The sequence below is a fragment of the Myxine glutinosa genome, chromosome 9 (assembly GCF_964187855.1).
Source record: "Myxine glutinosa chromosome 9, kmMyxGlut1.1, whole genome shotgun sequence".
Lineage (NCBI taxonomy): Eukaryota > Metazoa > Chordata > Myxini > Myxiniformes > Myxinidae > Myxine > Myxine glutinosa.
Window position 1 is genome coordinate 139,574,738 of NC_136269.1, and position 17,278 is coordinate 139,592,015.

Here is a 17,278-nt window from a genome sequence, read left to right on the forward strand (position 1 = left end):
GTTGCATTGTCAAGGGACAATGATGGCAGCGATCTCTTCCAATTTTATATTTGTAAAACTACATGTGCCGACCCTATTGCTTTGCTTACTGTTTTAATCGAAAGACCACATGTTCTACTTTACAAACATATTGCATGTCTGTCTGAGTCTCAATCTTCTTCTCCTCCTCTTCCCTTTATAAGAGGTGAGGTCCGATGGCACCGAGCTCCTGCCCTGCCTTGACCATGGCACTCCTCCACTCCCTTGTGCCCTCAGCAAACTCTGTCCAGTCTTCAACCACCTCCACCTTACTGAGATCCCTCTTCACACAATCCTCCCATCTCTACCACGGTCTTCCTCTTTTCCTCATACCTTGTTCCCTCAACCTATCTGCTCTCTTTGCCATTCTCTCTTCCTCCATCCGCACCGTGTCCAGCCCATCTCAGCTGCATTTCACCAATCTCCCCCATCAAGCTCATCTGCACAACAATCTCCTCCCTCAGTTCATCCATTCTCTTTATAGCCACCCTCTTTATTCCCACAATCCTCCTGACGTAGTTGTTGTCCCCCGTCGCACCGCAGAGCGAAAGGGGGACAAGGGTTTTCCCCTCCGTCCGTGCGTGCATGCGTGCATTCGTGCGTGCGTAAGCGAAGGACCGAATTCTAATTTGGTGTGTGGGTGCAACCCACGTCAAAATCCAAGATGGCCGCCGCCATGTATGTCTGATGCCATGTATGTCTGAACCTTGTGAGCGGAATATCTTGAAAAATAAGCGAAGTACCAACTTCTAATCTGGTGTGTGGGTGTATCTAGGCATAAGGAAGAACGCTATTGAAAATTGGGTCGCCACGTCAAAATCCAAGATGGCCGCCTTCATGTATGTCTGAACCTTGTGAGTGGAATATCTTGAAAAATAAGCGAAGTACCAACTTCTAATCTGGTGTGTGGGTGTATCTAGGCATAAGGAAGAACGCTATTGAAAATTGGGTCGCCACGTCAAAATCCAAGATGGCCGCCTCCATGTATGTCTGAACCTTGTGAGTGGAATATCTTGAAAAATAAGCGAAGTACCAACTTCTAATGTGGTGTGTGGGTGTATCTATGCATAAGGAAGAACGCTCTTTAAAATTGGGTCGCCACGTCAAAATCCAAGATGGCCGCCTTGCGTCTTCCACTTTGTCAACTCACATCACTTCAACGACGGGGGACCGAGGCGTAACGCTTGTTCTTATCTAGTTCTCATCAAATCATCTTCTTCCCACCATCCTCTTCCAACTTGTTGTGCACCTCCTCTTCCATATCATTACTTGCCTAATATCCACAACTCTCCTTGCTGTTTTCATACCTGGTCTACCATCATACCTGGTTTATATCACTCGGGCACCCTTTCCTAATGTCCTTTCACACAATCCTTCTGCAATTTCCCTAAATTCCTCTCCGTATTTCTTCCACTCCTTCTCCAAACCTTCTGCTTCTTCACTATGTTGCTCATACCTGGCCCTCACCCTCTCCTTGTACTCTACGGCGACATTTCCCCTTCACTTTCCCCACCTAATAACCTTTCGACCCTTGCTCTTAACCTCCCTCCTTTTCTTCATTCTCACTACAAACACCACAGGCATGTTCTCGGAGGTAACATGCTCTCCTGCCACTTCCTTGCAATCCCCAACCCTCCACAGCTGTCGCTTCCTTACCACCACCAAATCCAGTTCTGTTCTGTGCTGTCCACTCCGATAGGTAACCTTATGGCTTCCCCGCTTTTGAAAAAAAGGAACCAGCTATGGCCATCCTATTCCTTCCCACCAGTTCCACCAGCACTTGACACTCTCTTTTCCTCGCTCCCCAATCAAATTTACCAACACATTCCTCTTCACCCGTCTCTGCTACTGAATTCCCACATCCAGAGTCCGGAAAAATTAATATTACCTCAACATTACCTTCACAACAATACCAACAACAACACGATCGCTTCAGCAAAAGAAGCTGTTCAAGGCCTGAAGGCCAAAAGCCTGAGGCCCATACGTCTATGGCTTTCTCAATGCCCGTGATGGCTATCGGCTTCAACCTTTCGATATATATTTGATAATCCTTGCTTTACACCGAAGGGAAAACTGAAATGGAAGGCATAACGCTTTCGCAGATGGTTTGGGCTGACTTGAGCAGGAAAATGGTGGCTGAGGCCAGCTGTCCAGACAATGGGTGTAAGGCAGTCCTTTGATGGTCCGCCCCCAGATTTACTAGTACGTACATACATCGTACGTACATACATATTTCGTGCAAACATCCAATCAAAAACCACAGTTCAGCTATCTAGTATGTGCAGGTAATTTCTTCCCCTCCACTGCCAAACTCTGGAACTCTTTACCTTCACATGTCTTTCCTAACACTTATGATCTTCCCCTTTTCAAAAAGCAAATTCTCTGCTTTCTCAAAAACTCTTAGACCATTCTCTCCTTCTTTACTTTTCTCTATCAATGCAGCTCTTTTATTTGGCCTGGCCTAGATGAGGACGATATAGTCTGTGCCTGGAGCCTTCTACAATTCTACATATAAAAAAAAAGAAAAAGAAAAAAAAAAGTGCACGTAATGTATGGAAAAGAACAGTAATGAAAGATGTTACGATTACATTTGCAAAAATAAAAACTGTGTGTGTGTCCGCGTGCGCATGCGGTGTGTCTTTTCTTATTGCTTAAAAAAGACAATCAAAGCAGCAATTGTTTCTGGACGATTTATCAATATGTAGTTTAACTCCACACTCCCCCCTCACATTTTCATTCCATTTTATTGGGGGTACTGAAATTCAATTATTCTCATAGACCAACTCAACTCTACACTTCTGACTTAGTAAAATCAGTCTCTCAGTTTTGCCAGTCACCTTCGTAGCTCCATTACAAGGCTCCGAAGGAAAATAAACAAAAGAGGGAAACAAATGTGAATCGATCTGTCAACGGAACCCGATAAAGTAAAGGGCTTATCACACTCTGAGCTCTCAGCTATGCCTGTACCTCTTGCGTTCTAGTGAGGGAAGGGTATTCCAACATGGCAGCTGCTTGCCCCATAAGCACGTGCTGCAAGTGCACTCCAGTTATATACACCGGTACAGCTAGGTGGGTACTGGTTAATTAGTGAAAATAAGGCCTTTGCGCTGTTGGTTGAAATTGCCTAGTTTAGCTGCCTCTGATGTCACCCACCTTGAAGTACACATGAAGTGTCTGATGAAATGACTTGAAAAGTCGTCGGTGTACTCTATGCCGGTAAAAAAACAAAACAAAAGAAATCCTGCTCGTTGCACTACTACGCCATGTACCGTCATGGCGCGTAAGAACAGATCAAACCTTGGGCTTCGTCGGAGGCTTGGAGTGGGTTCTTTGGTGGGTTCTTTGCTTAATGTGTGGAAAATTTATACATGGAAATTGAAATTAGCCTGGCATTAATCCACAGACTGCTAGCTCTCCTTCCACGTACCGACAGTTAAGAATCGTCCACTTTAGACGGCAGAGACTCCTTCAACCTTTGAAGCCCAAAACCCTAAATGCACACGAGATCCCTTTTACCTTTAGGACACTTTTTTGTCTATAAAGTTGAGGCTCCTATAAGAGCTAACATACAGAACGTATAACAAAGGGAGCGGGAGACAAGAAGAGGTGAGAGAGGGAAGCACAACAACGTCGGGAACAGGGACATCGGGAGATCTGTGGAAGAGAGAGGGCTGTGACGGGGGTACACGGGATAAATGAGATGGAAACTACAGGGACTTTCAGGAAAGAAAACGGAATTTGAAAAAGGTGGGCTTGGGGCCTTTCGACACTTCAGCCATTTTAGGTTCCTTCATTCTTTAGACCTTTAGACCGAAGGGGATCCTTTAGACCCTTAGTACCTCCAGACCTCTACACCATTTAGACCCCTTCCACAATTTTTTTTAATTTTTTTTTTTAATACAGGATCGAGACTCGTGAAAGAGCTAACATTTATCACACAAAAGAAATCAAACAGACACACAAAACATATAATAAGGGGAGTGGTAGACAAGATGGGGAGAGAAGGGGAAGCACACAATCACAACATTTGAGAGCAGAAACATCGGGAGATCTGTGGGAGGGAGAGGGCTTGGGGGGAGGAGGCGTGGGAAGGGGTGGGGGGGGGGAGGGAAAGAAGTATAAAACACAAGGACACTGCAAGGACTTCCAGGAAAGAAGTTGGTATTTAAAAAAAAAAGTGGAACTGCGGTGTATTAAAGGGGGTAGAAAAGGTCAAGGTTTTGGATGGGGGAAGATAAGATGGTGGTGAACAGCTGTTTTAAAGACCTGGAGGGAGGAGTCGGATTGAAGAGAGTGAGGGAGTTTGTTCCAGAGGTGGGAGAAAAGAGGAATGAAGGAGTGAAGGTGAGCAGAGAGTCTTGATTTTGGCAGTTTAACTATGAGAGGGTTGCTGGCAGATCTTGTGCGACCTGTAGGAATATTTGAGGGACAGAGCCCAGAGAGAGAGCTGGGGGAGCAAGGCCGGAGAGGAGTCGGTAGAAGACAGAAAGACCACCAACCTGCCTGCGGTGAGTAAGTGAAAGGCCCTCGGAGTTAGCTTCATCGCGGGAGATTCCAATGATTCTGAAAGCTTTGGTTTCAACAGCGTGAAGCCGAGCTAGGTGTGAGGCAGGAGCACCGGCCCAGAGGGGAGAACAGTATTCCATGGAGCTGCGGATGAAAGCCTTGTATGTGGTGAGGAGCTCAGGTGTGCCAAGGAAGGACTTCGCACGACGGAGGATGCCCAGTCGGTGACTGGCTTTGGAGACCAGATTTGAAATGTGGTTTTCCCAAGAAAGGTCATTGCAGACAGTGAGACCCAAAAGCTTGAGTGACAGAACTTCTTGGAGAGGATTGTTCAGAAAGTGGATGGGAGGGTTGCCCAGCCGGTCTTTTCGGAGAGACATAGTAAGATTGTGAGATTTGTCAGGATTGAAAGACATGTTCCACTTGTTTGCCCAGTCTGTGATTTTGTCCAGGTCTGCAGAGAGTTAGGAGGCTGCAGACTGCCGATCTGAGGGATGAGGAATGGAGCGGCAGATAGTGGAGTAATCAGCAAAGAGATAGAGAGTATTTTCAAGAGAGTCAGAGAGATCATTGATGAAGACCAGAAAAAGCACAGGTCCCAGAACACTGCCTTGGGGAACTCCAGCCTGAACAGGAAGGGGAGATGAGAGAAATCCATTCAGGGTTACACGTTGACTACGACCAGAGAGGAAGTCCGCCAGCCATGCGTGGAGATTTCCATGGATACTATAGGAGGAGAGTTTGGTGAGCAGAGCTGGGTGCCAGACCGTATCGAAGGCACGTGATATGTTAAGGGAGACAGCTCTAATTTCCTGTTTGGCATTGAGGATTCAGACAGATTAGACAGTTGGACCCTTGTCCATTTAGAGCTTTAGACCACATGGACTGTTTTTACATGCTTGAGAGATTCAACCCCTTCGACACTATAACTACTACTGGAGCGTACCCTTTTACACCTTAAGACTATCTAGAACCTTTTAGGCACACACCATGCAAACACCTATGGTGTTCGTGCTAAACACAGAATATACATTTTTTCAGCAAGTAATGTGCAAATTTGACTCTCCCAGGGGTGGGGTACTCTGCTAGTTTACTCTAAACAAATGATGCTGGGAGCATTTTTGAATATGTCCTTTAAGTCCTTTTATTATAGCTTCATTTGACAGTCTTCCTTTTTCATACAGAATGTATGGTCTTGAAAGAGTGAGGTGACAGAGAGTGGAAGAGTACCATATGGACAAGTAAGGCTGTAAGGGTGGTGGGGCAGATGTCAATCTAGCTCTAGCAATGCAACAAGCAAGTCAATGAATGAATGAACAAGAAAAGAGGAAAGGAAAATGGGAACCTGAAAGTAAGAGGGGTATGTTTGGGGAGGGATAATGGGAGTAGGAAGTACTTCTGAGTAGGGATTCAAGATGGCATGAGATGGTGGTGATCTGAAGACTTGGGACTCTGGAGGAGAGAGTGAGATTGAAGGTGGTTCCACAAGTGGTATTGAAGAGGAACAAAAATGAGTCAAGGTGAGCAGTAAGCCTAGACATTGGAAGCTAGCAGGGAGGGCTTTAATGGAAGAAGAAGTGCATCCTGGAGGATGGGAGGACCGAATGCACAGTGGGAGCAAGACAGAGAGGCAGTAAAGCACAGAGGCCACCAAACTGTATGTGATGAGAGCAGCAGGCGCTGTGCTTCTGCTTCCTTTGGGAGATGCCAATGACGTTGAGAGCATAATATTCCACAGAGCATAACGGTGTGAAGTGGAGGCACCAACCTGTAGGCAGGAGTTGTTCTTGGACAAACACCTTTTAGGCTGTTAAGTTCAGACTTGGCATGGTGAAGGTACCCAGTCTGTGACTGGTTTCGGAGGCCAGCGTTGATGCTTCGTCTGCCCAGGACAGGTCATGGCTGAAAATGAGGTCAGGAAGTTTGAAGAACAGAACGTCTTTCATCGGCTAATCAAGGAGATTATAAGTAGGTTCATGAGACGATCCTTCCTGAAAGACGAGGTGAGAATGTGAGATTTGCCTACATTGCATGAAATGTTTCATGTGTCAGACCGGCATCTGATAATTTTCACATCTGCAGAGAAGAAAGCAGCTGCTGCCTGCTTGTAATTGGGATGGCGTTACCATACGGCATAATGTGGAATCATCTATCAGAGGGATTGTGGGCTCTCTAGGGCATCGGAGAGGTAAATTATGTCCATGTGGAATAAAACTGGGCTGTCATTCTGCCTTGGACACTTCCAGACTCCATTGGGAGATGCGATGAAAGGACACTGTTAAGAGCAATGTGCTGACTGCATATGTGAAGGAAGTTGTTGAGCCAGGAACGATGGTGGCCTTGCACGCCACAAGGACAAAGCTCGCCGAGTATAGTATGGTGCTGGATGGTGTTGAACACCTATGATGTTTCCAGAGATGCAACCCAGGCATTTTGTTTTATATTCCGTACCTCCATCCATTGTGGTCGGACATCATTCAAGTAGTGCTAGGATGTGCCGTCACCGGGGTCATTCCAACCTGTCACCCTACTTGGGACCGTTTAAGGGTGTAGTACTGGTGAAAAATTGAGAAAACTACATAGGTACCTTTGAGAGGCCTTTACACAAAAACAAAGTCAAGTTAATATCTAATTTTCAGTTTTTCTTGAAAGATATAATCTTGGCTTTAACTCAGATAGTGTAGCAGCATAGCAAACCTGTTGTGCATTTTGTGATACAAGCACCAAATTTGGCACAAATGTACATTAATATGTTGCGAACATTTTCAGATATTGGGCCACTTGAAATTCCGTAATTTTTTTTTTCAAATTTTTTCAAATTTCGTAATTTCAAATTTTTCGGGTGACACCGTCACGATTTCGGTCTTCGAGGCCGGCCGATATAGTGGGGCGGCTTAGCCCAAATATTCAAAAGAATTGTGCATTTTGTGATACAAGCACCAAATTTGGCACAAATGTACATTAATATGTTGCGAACATTGTGTGGTCAGCAATGAAGACGAGAGTCTGAATTACATGTATCCAAAAGACCTTGTGAACCAGTGAAGCAAATACACGGGTAAGCATGAATTAAATCTAGGGCATGATATAATTTCCATGATGTTTACCTCTACACTCAATGGTGGAAGGAGGTAATGTTTTGATCCCAGCTTGTCTGTATGTCTGTTTGTCTGTTAGTCCACAAAATTCCAGACAAAGCTTGTAGTAGTGGTAGTTGTAGTGGTAGTGGTGATAACAGAAATTGTTATATAGAACTGAACTTATATTATTATTATATGCAGAAAATAACTTCATTTCTATATGCCCTGCAGTGGACAGGTTAATTGGTTTATGCACTGAAGGGGTCACCCTGGTGTGCACTGCTGTGTTCTGCCTCACTGAGTTGTTCAGGTATGATGTACTCAGCACAAGCTTCCGGTCGGCCCGGAGGTGGGGGTGCGGGGCCTGTCACGGAACGTCAAAACAAACGGCCTGCCGGGGCCGCCCAAAAGTCGGGCGTGAGGGGCGCGTCCACTAATGGAACGCCTCTCGCTTCCCAGATCGAGGGCCACGTGGTCAGGAGAACCTCGTCCCTTCCGGTCACACTTTGCCTATCGGCCGGCCTCGAAGACCGAAATTGTGACGGTGTCACCCGAAAAATTTGAAATTACGAAATTTGAAAAAATTTGAAAAAAAAAATTACGGAATTTCAAGTGGCCCAATATCTGAAAATGTTCGCAACATATTAATGTACATTTGTGCCAAATTTGGTGCTTGTTTCACAAAATGCACAATTCTTTTGAATATTTGGGCTAAGCCGCCCCACTAAGACCAGTTTCAACGCTTCTTTGTCATATTACATGCATATAATTTGCATAAATTAGACCGTCAATAAAAAACAAGGAAAAACAAAGAACACATTTCTACTTCTATCTTATATGTCACCTATCATTCTTTTCACACAAAACTTGGTACATGTATTATACATGTGTTACTCTACTACCTGATGAGAGGATTTTGTGAAATTATGTCAAATGTTCACTAATTAGCTAATTATGCCAATTACCAGATAAAACTTGGTTGTCCTTCAATAAATCCACAATGGCTACTCCTATAAACAAAAGCCTTCATCATTTTAAAGGAAGTGATATTCTGAATATCCTGTCCAAATTTCAGCCCAAAAGAATGATGCAAATTAAAGTTATAACAAATTTCATGCATGCAAAATGCAAAATATTATATTGAATTGAATTGAAATTTGAATTTTTCAATAATTAGGGGTACTTCTATGACCTCTAATAGCATGATTCTTGTTTGTACGACTATAAGGAAACTTTAGCTAAAAAAAAAAATCTAAAAAATCCACCTGTTCACCAGTACTACACCCTTAAGTGGTCGAGATGATGCACAAGAGGAATCACGCATATATACTCTTCTATTATTTATTGATATAGCCAGTAAATATAGATCGTGACGTCACCGTTGCAGAAAGCTGGAGACAAGAAGACGTCCAGTTTTATTCATTCCATTCATAGTGATGCTAAAGGGAAATGCACCCCTGCAATCCACCAATAAATCGTTGCTGTTCTTCCTTACACTTCCGCAAGATGGACAACGAGATTGGGGGAAGACCTCTTGCTTCGGTTGAAGAGGTTGACAAAGTCATTTCCACAGACTCTTCGTAGGGAAAGCTTCTGTGCTGGGATTGAAATGTTGTTTGATCCCCGGGCGAAGTGCATGACCCATGTCCCTAGTCGAAGTGTCCTAAGTCGAAGTGCATGACCCCAGTCGAAGAGAATGGAGACGAGGTAGAATCGTGTGACCCAGAATAAACATTGTCCCTTGTCCTTGGTGTATTATGTAGGTGGGGGTAACATAACCTTTGGGAGTACATCGCACAAATTGAACCTCAATCGTCATTCTATGCCAAACTAAGGTATCATATCAAAGTTACAAGAGCAAGAAGAAAGGAGTTGTGAGGTACCTTTGCCGCACTAATGGCCGTTTCTGTTGGATTTGTGGTTTATTTCTTTATTTTAACGTTGTACAACCTAAGAGGTTCAGCAACAGGAGAGCTAGTGACTATTGCACAGACTTCCGCCACGTCATAGATAATCAACCGTCAGCAGAGACCGAATGTAGTCGGTGGTGGTATTTATTTTCCATGAAGCTAGACTGCACATCCAGGCTACTTGGCACTCACAACGGATGTGCTAACCTGGATGGAAACGGTGAGCCAACCTGAGGCCCAGCGAATGCTTGCTCTCAGTATGACCAGCACATCGTTTTGAATGGTCGACTGAAATACCGGTGCAAATTATTATTATTATTATTTATTTTGTATACAACGTCGAGGCTCGTGTAAGAGGTAACATTGATAACAAAAAAAGACAAACTGACATAAAACATATGATAAAGGGAGCGAGAGAACAAGATGGAGAGCAGGGACATCAGGAGATCTGTGGGAGGGAGAGGGCTTGGGGGGAGGAGGCATGGGAAGGCGGGAGGGGTGGGGGGTGGGAGCGTTAAAAAAACACATGGACACTGCTAAGACTTCCAGGAAATAAGTTGATATTTCAAAAAAGTGTATCTGGGGTGAATTAACGGGGGTAGAAAAGATCAAGGTTTTGGATGGGGGAAGATAAGAGATGGTGGTGAACAGATGTTTTAAAGGTCTGGAGGGAGGAGTGGGATTGAAGAGGGTGAGGGAGTTTGTTCCAGAGGTGGGAGAAAACAGGAATGAAAGAGTGAAGGTGAGCAGAGTCTTGATTTTGGGTATATTACTTACAATCTTACATAATGGACACTTGTTTAATTTGACCACTTTTCATGCTCCGTGTAATGGTCGTTCTGTAAGGTCAACGTCCATTTACTGCCAGATCTGTGCTGCGCTGTGTGAAGGAAAACTGGTACTCAGTGAAGCGCATACTTCTGCCAGGCTAAACAGTCTACAGTTTGGATCCCAGTGATCGGCTGGATCTGCATCCGGACCTCAACCAAAATCTAATCGGCACCTACCCAACTTGTCCACTATGTTTCATCCAAATCCATCCACAACTTTTTCAAATTTCGTGCTATGTAACGTTTTTGGCTCCATCCCTCAATGGAGAAGAATCACTTTAAGAATTTTAAAATTCTCGGATCCGGATCTTCACCAAAATCAAATAAATTCGTCCTCGTTACACATCCGACATGTCCGCCAAGTTTCGTCTGAATCTGTCTAACTTTTTGAAATATCCTGCTCACAGGCAAACAAACAGACAAATAGGGATGAATACGTAACCTCCGTCCACCTTCGGTGGCAGAGGTAACGAGATGTGAATCATAATCCACTTTAGCAATCGGGTTTTTTTGTTGTCCCAAAGCCAGGTGGCCTCAGCCATTATTTTGTGGCCAATAGTTTACTCAAGGGTTGAAATGTCAGCAATTATGTTGTTACGTAAAGTAAACAAAACCGAAAGATGCATCTGTTTTGAATAATGTGGAACAAACGGAGTTTGTCGATTGAGCGAGCGTTTCCAAGTTGTCTGCTTCTGCTCTATTTGAGCGGCCATATTGAAATTGTAGATTTGTTAGTTCCATGTAGATTGAAAGGGAACTTCATCCCCCCTGCTGTGGCAAAGCTGTTGCTGGTGGTGTTCTTTCAGCAACCTTGTGGGACCATTCCATGGGTGTGCAGGGGAAGGGAGTGTAGTGGGATTCGCACTGTTTGGAGATGCAACAAATTGTCTGCATTCCTTGTGTCCCTTTCCCACTGTCCTTCACCACAATAGTTGTGTGCACTGTTCTCCTGTTGTGCCGGGTGCAGCATTTCAATGGAGCCTGCTTGATATGAGTAGCTAGACTTGTGTCGTACCTCTGTTTGAATGTGGATGCAGGTGGATCCAATACGTTTATAGCCGGTTGCTGAGTGGTTGTTTGGACTGAGAAATAAGCGCAATGGAGAATGTTTGTGGAAATTCCAAACACAGCGTTTGATTTCCTTATTTGCTTCTGCACGTTAAGGCTTTGCAATGCAGCGTGTCCTTTGTTCTTACTGACTTTGACACAATTTCCGTGCGACGCATCTGCGCTGGAGATGATGACCGGCTGTTTTGCAGGAGCAACTCGGGAAATCGGATCGTCCTTGACGCGCATGTGCCTCCGACATCGCAGTTTGGAAAGCAAACTTCGTCTCGTGTCCACGTAAGATTTTCCGTGTCGCGCGGGCTCGCCGAGTGCTCCGACCTTGATGGCGTTGAAAGCAAACATTACGAGTTGCTGAATTGTGAAATGCTGCGTGCTCTCCCTCAGAGCCCTGACCGATAGCCTGATCGGTCCGCTGCAAGAAAAATTGGAAGATTGGAAGAAATCTGCCAGCCAACTGGATAAAGATCATGCGAAGGGTAATCGTATGATGTTGATACATCGACTAGCTGAATCTTGCACATTGTGCAGCGTGTATTTTGCTGCACAAGGTACTTCTGCATTGTGTGTGCGACGTCTGATGGTGCATTTCAATGTGTGGAGGTGTGATTCAGTGTTTACTCTACCCCACGTGCGTCATCCGCTAGCATGAATACATTTAATGAACGGATCACTTTTCAACCTTTTGCTTTGAAAGATAAACCTCTCCATTGTAGCTTCTTCTTGTCTTCGTGTGGAACCATCTTCCAAAATCTGTCGTGCTGTGCCTTTCATTCTCGGCCTTCAAGTCTGCTGGCCATCATCAACTCATGATCACTCCCAAATGGACCTCTAATTTTTTCTACACCTGTCTAAACCCCATCCCCCTTTCACCTGTAATTCCTCTCCTCATGCTGCAGTGTGTTCAGAGTTTCTTATCTTCTTCATTCCACTTTGTCTGTCTGACCCTTTCCCTTCTGGGATTCATCTGCTTCTCCATGGGCCTCGATGCATGTTTTATCAAAGCAAAACGACTAAAGTGAATTTCCCGGTAATATATGTGGAGTCAGTCATATCCTGACCACGATTGGCTGTGGAATACGTCACGTCACGCACGGTGTTTGGCCCAGATATTCGAGACGTGGCAATCTCCAAAAAAATCCTTGGAAATTTGCTCAAATTGCATCTGCTGATTAATCGTGCCTATCTTACAAGGAGGCTGACAGGAAGGCCCAGAGGTACACACACCCATTACCAAGCTGACTCGCCAGGGTTTGAATCCCGACCCAGTTATAAACTGTCATCCCGGTGCGTCGTCCCTCAGATGGACGTTAAAAGGGCGTCCCATCTGCCGGCATTATTTGGTGACTGTTAAAGATCCCAAGGTGTCCTTCGTGAAGAGTAGGTGAGCTGTCACCGGCACCCTAGTAAAATTCCAAATTCCTGAGTTGTTAGATTCCTACGAGGCGACTAAGGGTTGGCGTCAGGAAGGGCATCCGGCCATAAAAACATTGCCTCAAGCAGGGAACCATGATTGTCATGCTGCCCGCATGGCTAACCCCCACGAGAGGGATGGCAAACCGTCGAGCATGACCTTCGCCAAGAAACTGCTTCTGTGGAACTAATGCTCAATCACACAGAGTACGTTACATCAATCGGTCATCGTACACGGATGTAAAGTGAGCATTAATTGATGATCAGATCTAGTTCTAACTTCTCTTTATTTTCACTTTTGATGCTCTTGAGACGATTGCTGTAATGACACACCGCCTCGAGCATTCCACATCCTGCCTTTTTGAGCGTGTGGTGGAAATTCTCCCAAATGAGGCGTATTTTTGTTTGTACGCTCATTGTGTGCACCTGCCGCGCGTGTGTGTTCCCTCTTTTTTACCCTCAGATTACAAACGAGTGCGGCAAGAGATAAAAAAGAAATCCTCGGACACTCTGAAGCTGCAAAAGAAAGTCCGCAAAGGTTTGACGAGCACCAAACGAATGTGCCTTTGATTGTGCGGCGATTTGTGCTCACGCGAAATGCGGGCTATGTCGCGGGCCTAAGCGCTTCGTGAGCATTAAGCGTCTCCTCGAACCGAGTCGCTGCCCATCCCAAACCGAGTCCCTGGCTTGCTTTTTCCGCTCGGATGTTGCCGATTGAAAAAAGGATATTGCCTCGCCACTGTTGCGTAAGCGGATTGGAACATTTAGCGAAAAGCTTTTTTGAGCCAACTGTAACGTGTTTTCATATGCAATGGATCGTTTAACAACCGGAAGTGTAGCTGAAAGCTTAATGAACATGCACAAGCTGTATTATTTACACTGTGACTCAGAAGTTGTCTTCTGTTTCTTTTTACAAACGCTTCCCTCTTGCTGTCATTTCTACTTTCTATTAGACACTGTTGGTAAGTCAGCCCTGAGTGTTCTGCTTCTGGTTTTAATATCCCCAGTTTGATTGCATGGCTGGTGTCTTGTGCTTTCCACTACTTTTTCTTTTTCTCCGTTCCCGATGTCATTTCTGTCAAGATTACCACCTGCGCCGACTTGCAGATCCATTTTGTTTTGTCGCGACTGACGATAACTGGTGGGTTTGTGGTCGCAGGTCATGGAATGGCTCCCGGCGACGGTCGGCCATTCCGATCAAATGGTCTTGGTGCATGCAAACGCGTGACTGTCCGGTCGTAGAGGAAGTACAACAGTCGCGTCCACAAACATGTTTTGTCCAGTTTCTAAACGAACTTGGGCATGTGCTCGGCCTTTGTGAAAATAGTGTAGAGTGCTCGTCGAACTATTTTTCATCCTGATTGTGACGATGTGAGCTTTAATGGCTTCCTGTCCTCATCTCTCACTCTTAACCAGGCCAGCTTGCTCCTCCATTTGCCTCGATTTTAGATGCGATAAATTGGCCCACATAGTGAGACGGCAATTGACGTCGGGTTTATCGGATATACCTGCGACCTCTGTTTGACCTTCCAGAAAGTGTATCTTTACTCTGCATGTTTCATTTTTAGCCATCACCAATATTCGCATGGCTTTGTATTGTTTTGAGAAGCACAGCAGAGTGGTCTGTGTACTGTCAACTATCCGAGCCTCTCCACTGGGATGACTGGCAAGAAGGGGAGCGTAGGATCGGTTCCTGTGTCCTTGGTTGCTTTGTTGTGTATTAGTAAGTCGGAGGCTCTTCCTGAGGCTTAGTCAGCATGGAGGGCATTAAATAAATGTGATGTAGGGCATTAATGCTGGATGAAGGCTCTCGAACATATGACGTGGGCGTTTGGTGTGCGACTCCAAGTACTGATAAAACATGCCAACACGAGAACTTGGGAATGGTTCCAAATCGCCAAGCTCTTTCCTGATGGGATCTGCACCCACCTGAAGGCTTCTTTGTAATCTGTATTTGTACACTAAGAAAACGTTGTGTGTGTGTGCGTGCGTGCGTGCGTGCGTGTGTGTGTGTGTGTGTGTGTGTGTGTGTGTGTGTGTGTGTGTGTGTGTGTTTCTTTCTGATTAAAATATCCCTATATCAGATGATCCACGTGCTGTCTGGCTATACGAGTTGGCTGGTATTTATTTTATTTTCTAAACTGTCTGCGATGAATAGGAAGAGGGCACTTTTTATTGGACATCACTGCCGTGTGAGTTATACTCATAATTACCTCATTCTGTCTCTCGTTTGTGGAAAAGTATTACTTTGTGTAGGGATGGAATCGGGATTAAGGGATTCTCATTTCCACATTTGCCCACATGAGGTGTTTATAGATATCACATCTCGGATCGACGTCCATTTCTGTTTTATCGTTTTCACCTTATTTCTCTTTACAAACTCCGAGGGTTGTGAAAGTGCACCGTTTACCTTGTGGGATTTGTGACATATTGCAATGCTCACCTTGGGTAGTTTGTGATATATTGTAATGCTCACCTTGGGTAGTTTGTGACATATTGTAATGCTCACCTTGGGTAGTTTGTGATATATTGCAATGCTCACCTTGGGTAGTTTGTGATATATTGTAATGCTCACCTTGGGTAGTTTGTGACATATTGTAATGCTCACCTTGGGTAGTTTGTGACATATTGTAATGCTCACCTTGGGTAGTTTGTGACATATTGTAATGCTCACCTTGGGTAGTTTGTGACATATTGCAATGCTCACCTTGGGTAGTTTGTGATATATTGTAATGCTCACCTTGGGTAGTTTGTGACATATTGTAATGCTCACCTTGGGTAGTTTGTGATATATTGCAATGCTCACCTTGGGTAGTTTGTGATATATTGTAATGCTCACCTCGGGTAGTTTGTGACATTGTAATGCTCACCTTGGGTAGTTTGTGACATATTGCAATGCTCACCTTGGGTAGTTTGTGATATATTGTAATGCTCACCTTGGGTAGTTTGTGACATATCGTAATGCACTAACCTTGGGTAGTTTGTGACATATTGTAATGCTCACCTTGGGTAGTTTGTGACATATTGTAATTGCTCACCTTGGGTAGTTTGTGACATATTGTAATGCTCACCTCGGGTAGTTTGTGACATATTGTAATTGCTCACCTTGGGTAGTTTGTGACATATTGTAATGCTCACCTTGGGTAGTTTGTGACATATTGTAATGCTCCCCTTGGGTAGTTTGTGACATATTGTAATGCTCACCTTGGGTAGTTTGTGACGTTTTGTAATGCTCACCTTGGTAGTTTGTGATGTATTTAATGCTAACCTTGGGTAGTTTGTGACATATTGTAATGCTCACCTTGGGTAGTTTGTGACATATTGTAATACTCACCTTGGGTAGTTTGTGACATATTGTAATGCTCACCTTGGGTAGTTTGTGACGTTTTGTAATGCTCACCTTGGTAGTTTGTGATGTATTTAATGCTAACCTTGGGTAGTTTGTGACATATTGTAATGCTCACCTTGGGTAGTTTGTGACATATTGTAATGCTCACCTTGGGTAGTTTGTGACGTTTTGTAATGCTCACCTTGGTAGTTTGTGATGTATTTAATGCTAACCTTGGGTAGTTTATGACATATTGTAATGCTCACCTTGGGTAGTTTGTGACGTATTGTAATACTCACCTTGAGTAGTTTGTGACATATTGTTATGCTAACCTTGGGTAGTTTGTGACATATTGTAATGCTCACCTTGGTTAGTTTGTGATGAAGAGTGATGCTCGCCTTGGGTAGTTTGACGTATTGTAATGTGCACCATGGTAGTTTGTGACCGATTGTAATGTGCACCATGGTAGTTTGTGACGTATTGTAATGTGCACCATGGTAGGTTGTGACGTTTTGTAATGTGCACCATGGTCGTTTGTGACATATTGTAATGTTAACCTTGGGTAGTTTGTGACATATTGTAATGCTCACCTTGGTAGTTTGTGACATATTTAATGCTCACCTTGGTAGTTTGTGACATTGTAATGCTCACCTTGGTATTTTGTGATATATTGTAATGCTCACCTTGGTCGTTTGTTACGTATTGTAATGCTCACCTTGGTTAGTTTGTGATGTATAGTAATGCTCACCTTGGTTAGTTTGTGATGTTTTGTAATGTTCACCCTGGGTAGTTTGTGACGTATTGTCATGTTAACCTTGGTAATTTGTGACTTCTTGTAATGCTCACCTTGGTAGTTTGTGACGTATTGTCATGTTCACCTTGGTAATTTGTGACTTATTGTAATGCTCACCTTGGTAGTTTGTGACATATGTAATGCTCACCTTGGTAGTTTGTGACATATTGTAATGCTCACCTTGGTAGTTTGTGACATATTTAATGCTCACTTTGGTAGTTTGTGACATATTGTAATGCTCACCTTGGTATTTTGTGATGTATTGTAATGCTCACCTTGGTATTTTGTGATGTATTTTAATGCTCACGTTGGTATTTTGTGATGTATTGAAATGC

The 17,278-nt window shown here is 44.2% G+C and overlaps 1 protein-coding gene across 3 annotated transcripts in view; it reads left to right on the forward strand.

The window, feature by feature from the left end:
• The window catches only part of LOC137434853 (protein MTSS 2-like), a 65,009-nt gene that overhangs the window by 14,129 nt on the left and 33,602 nt on the right, over positions 1–17,278 (forward strand). For 2 of the 3 annotated variants that reach the window (XM_078785004.1, XM_078785005.1), the window contains exons 4-6: positions 11,604–11,688; positions 11,797–11,888; positions 13,286–13,360. The exons of the other annotated variant lie outside the window; for it this stretch is intronic. In XM_078785004.1, the coding sequence (XP_078641130.1) occupies positions 11,604–11,688; positions 11,797–11,888; positions 13,286–13,360 (252 nt within the window). The remainder of the gene's footprint in view (positions 1–11,603; positions 11,689–11,796; positions 11,889–13,285; positions 13,361–17,278) is intronic. 3 annotated transcript variants of the gene reach the window in all.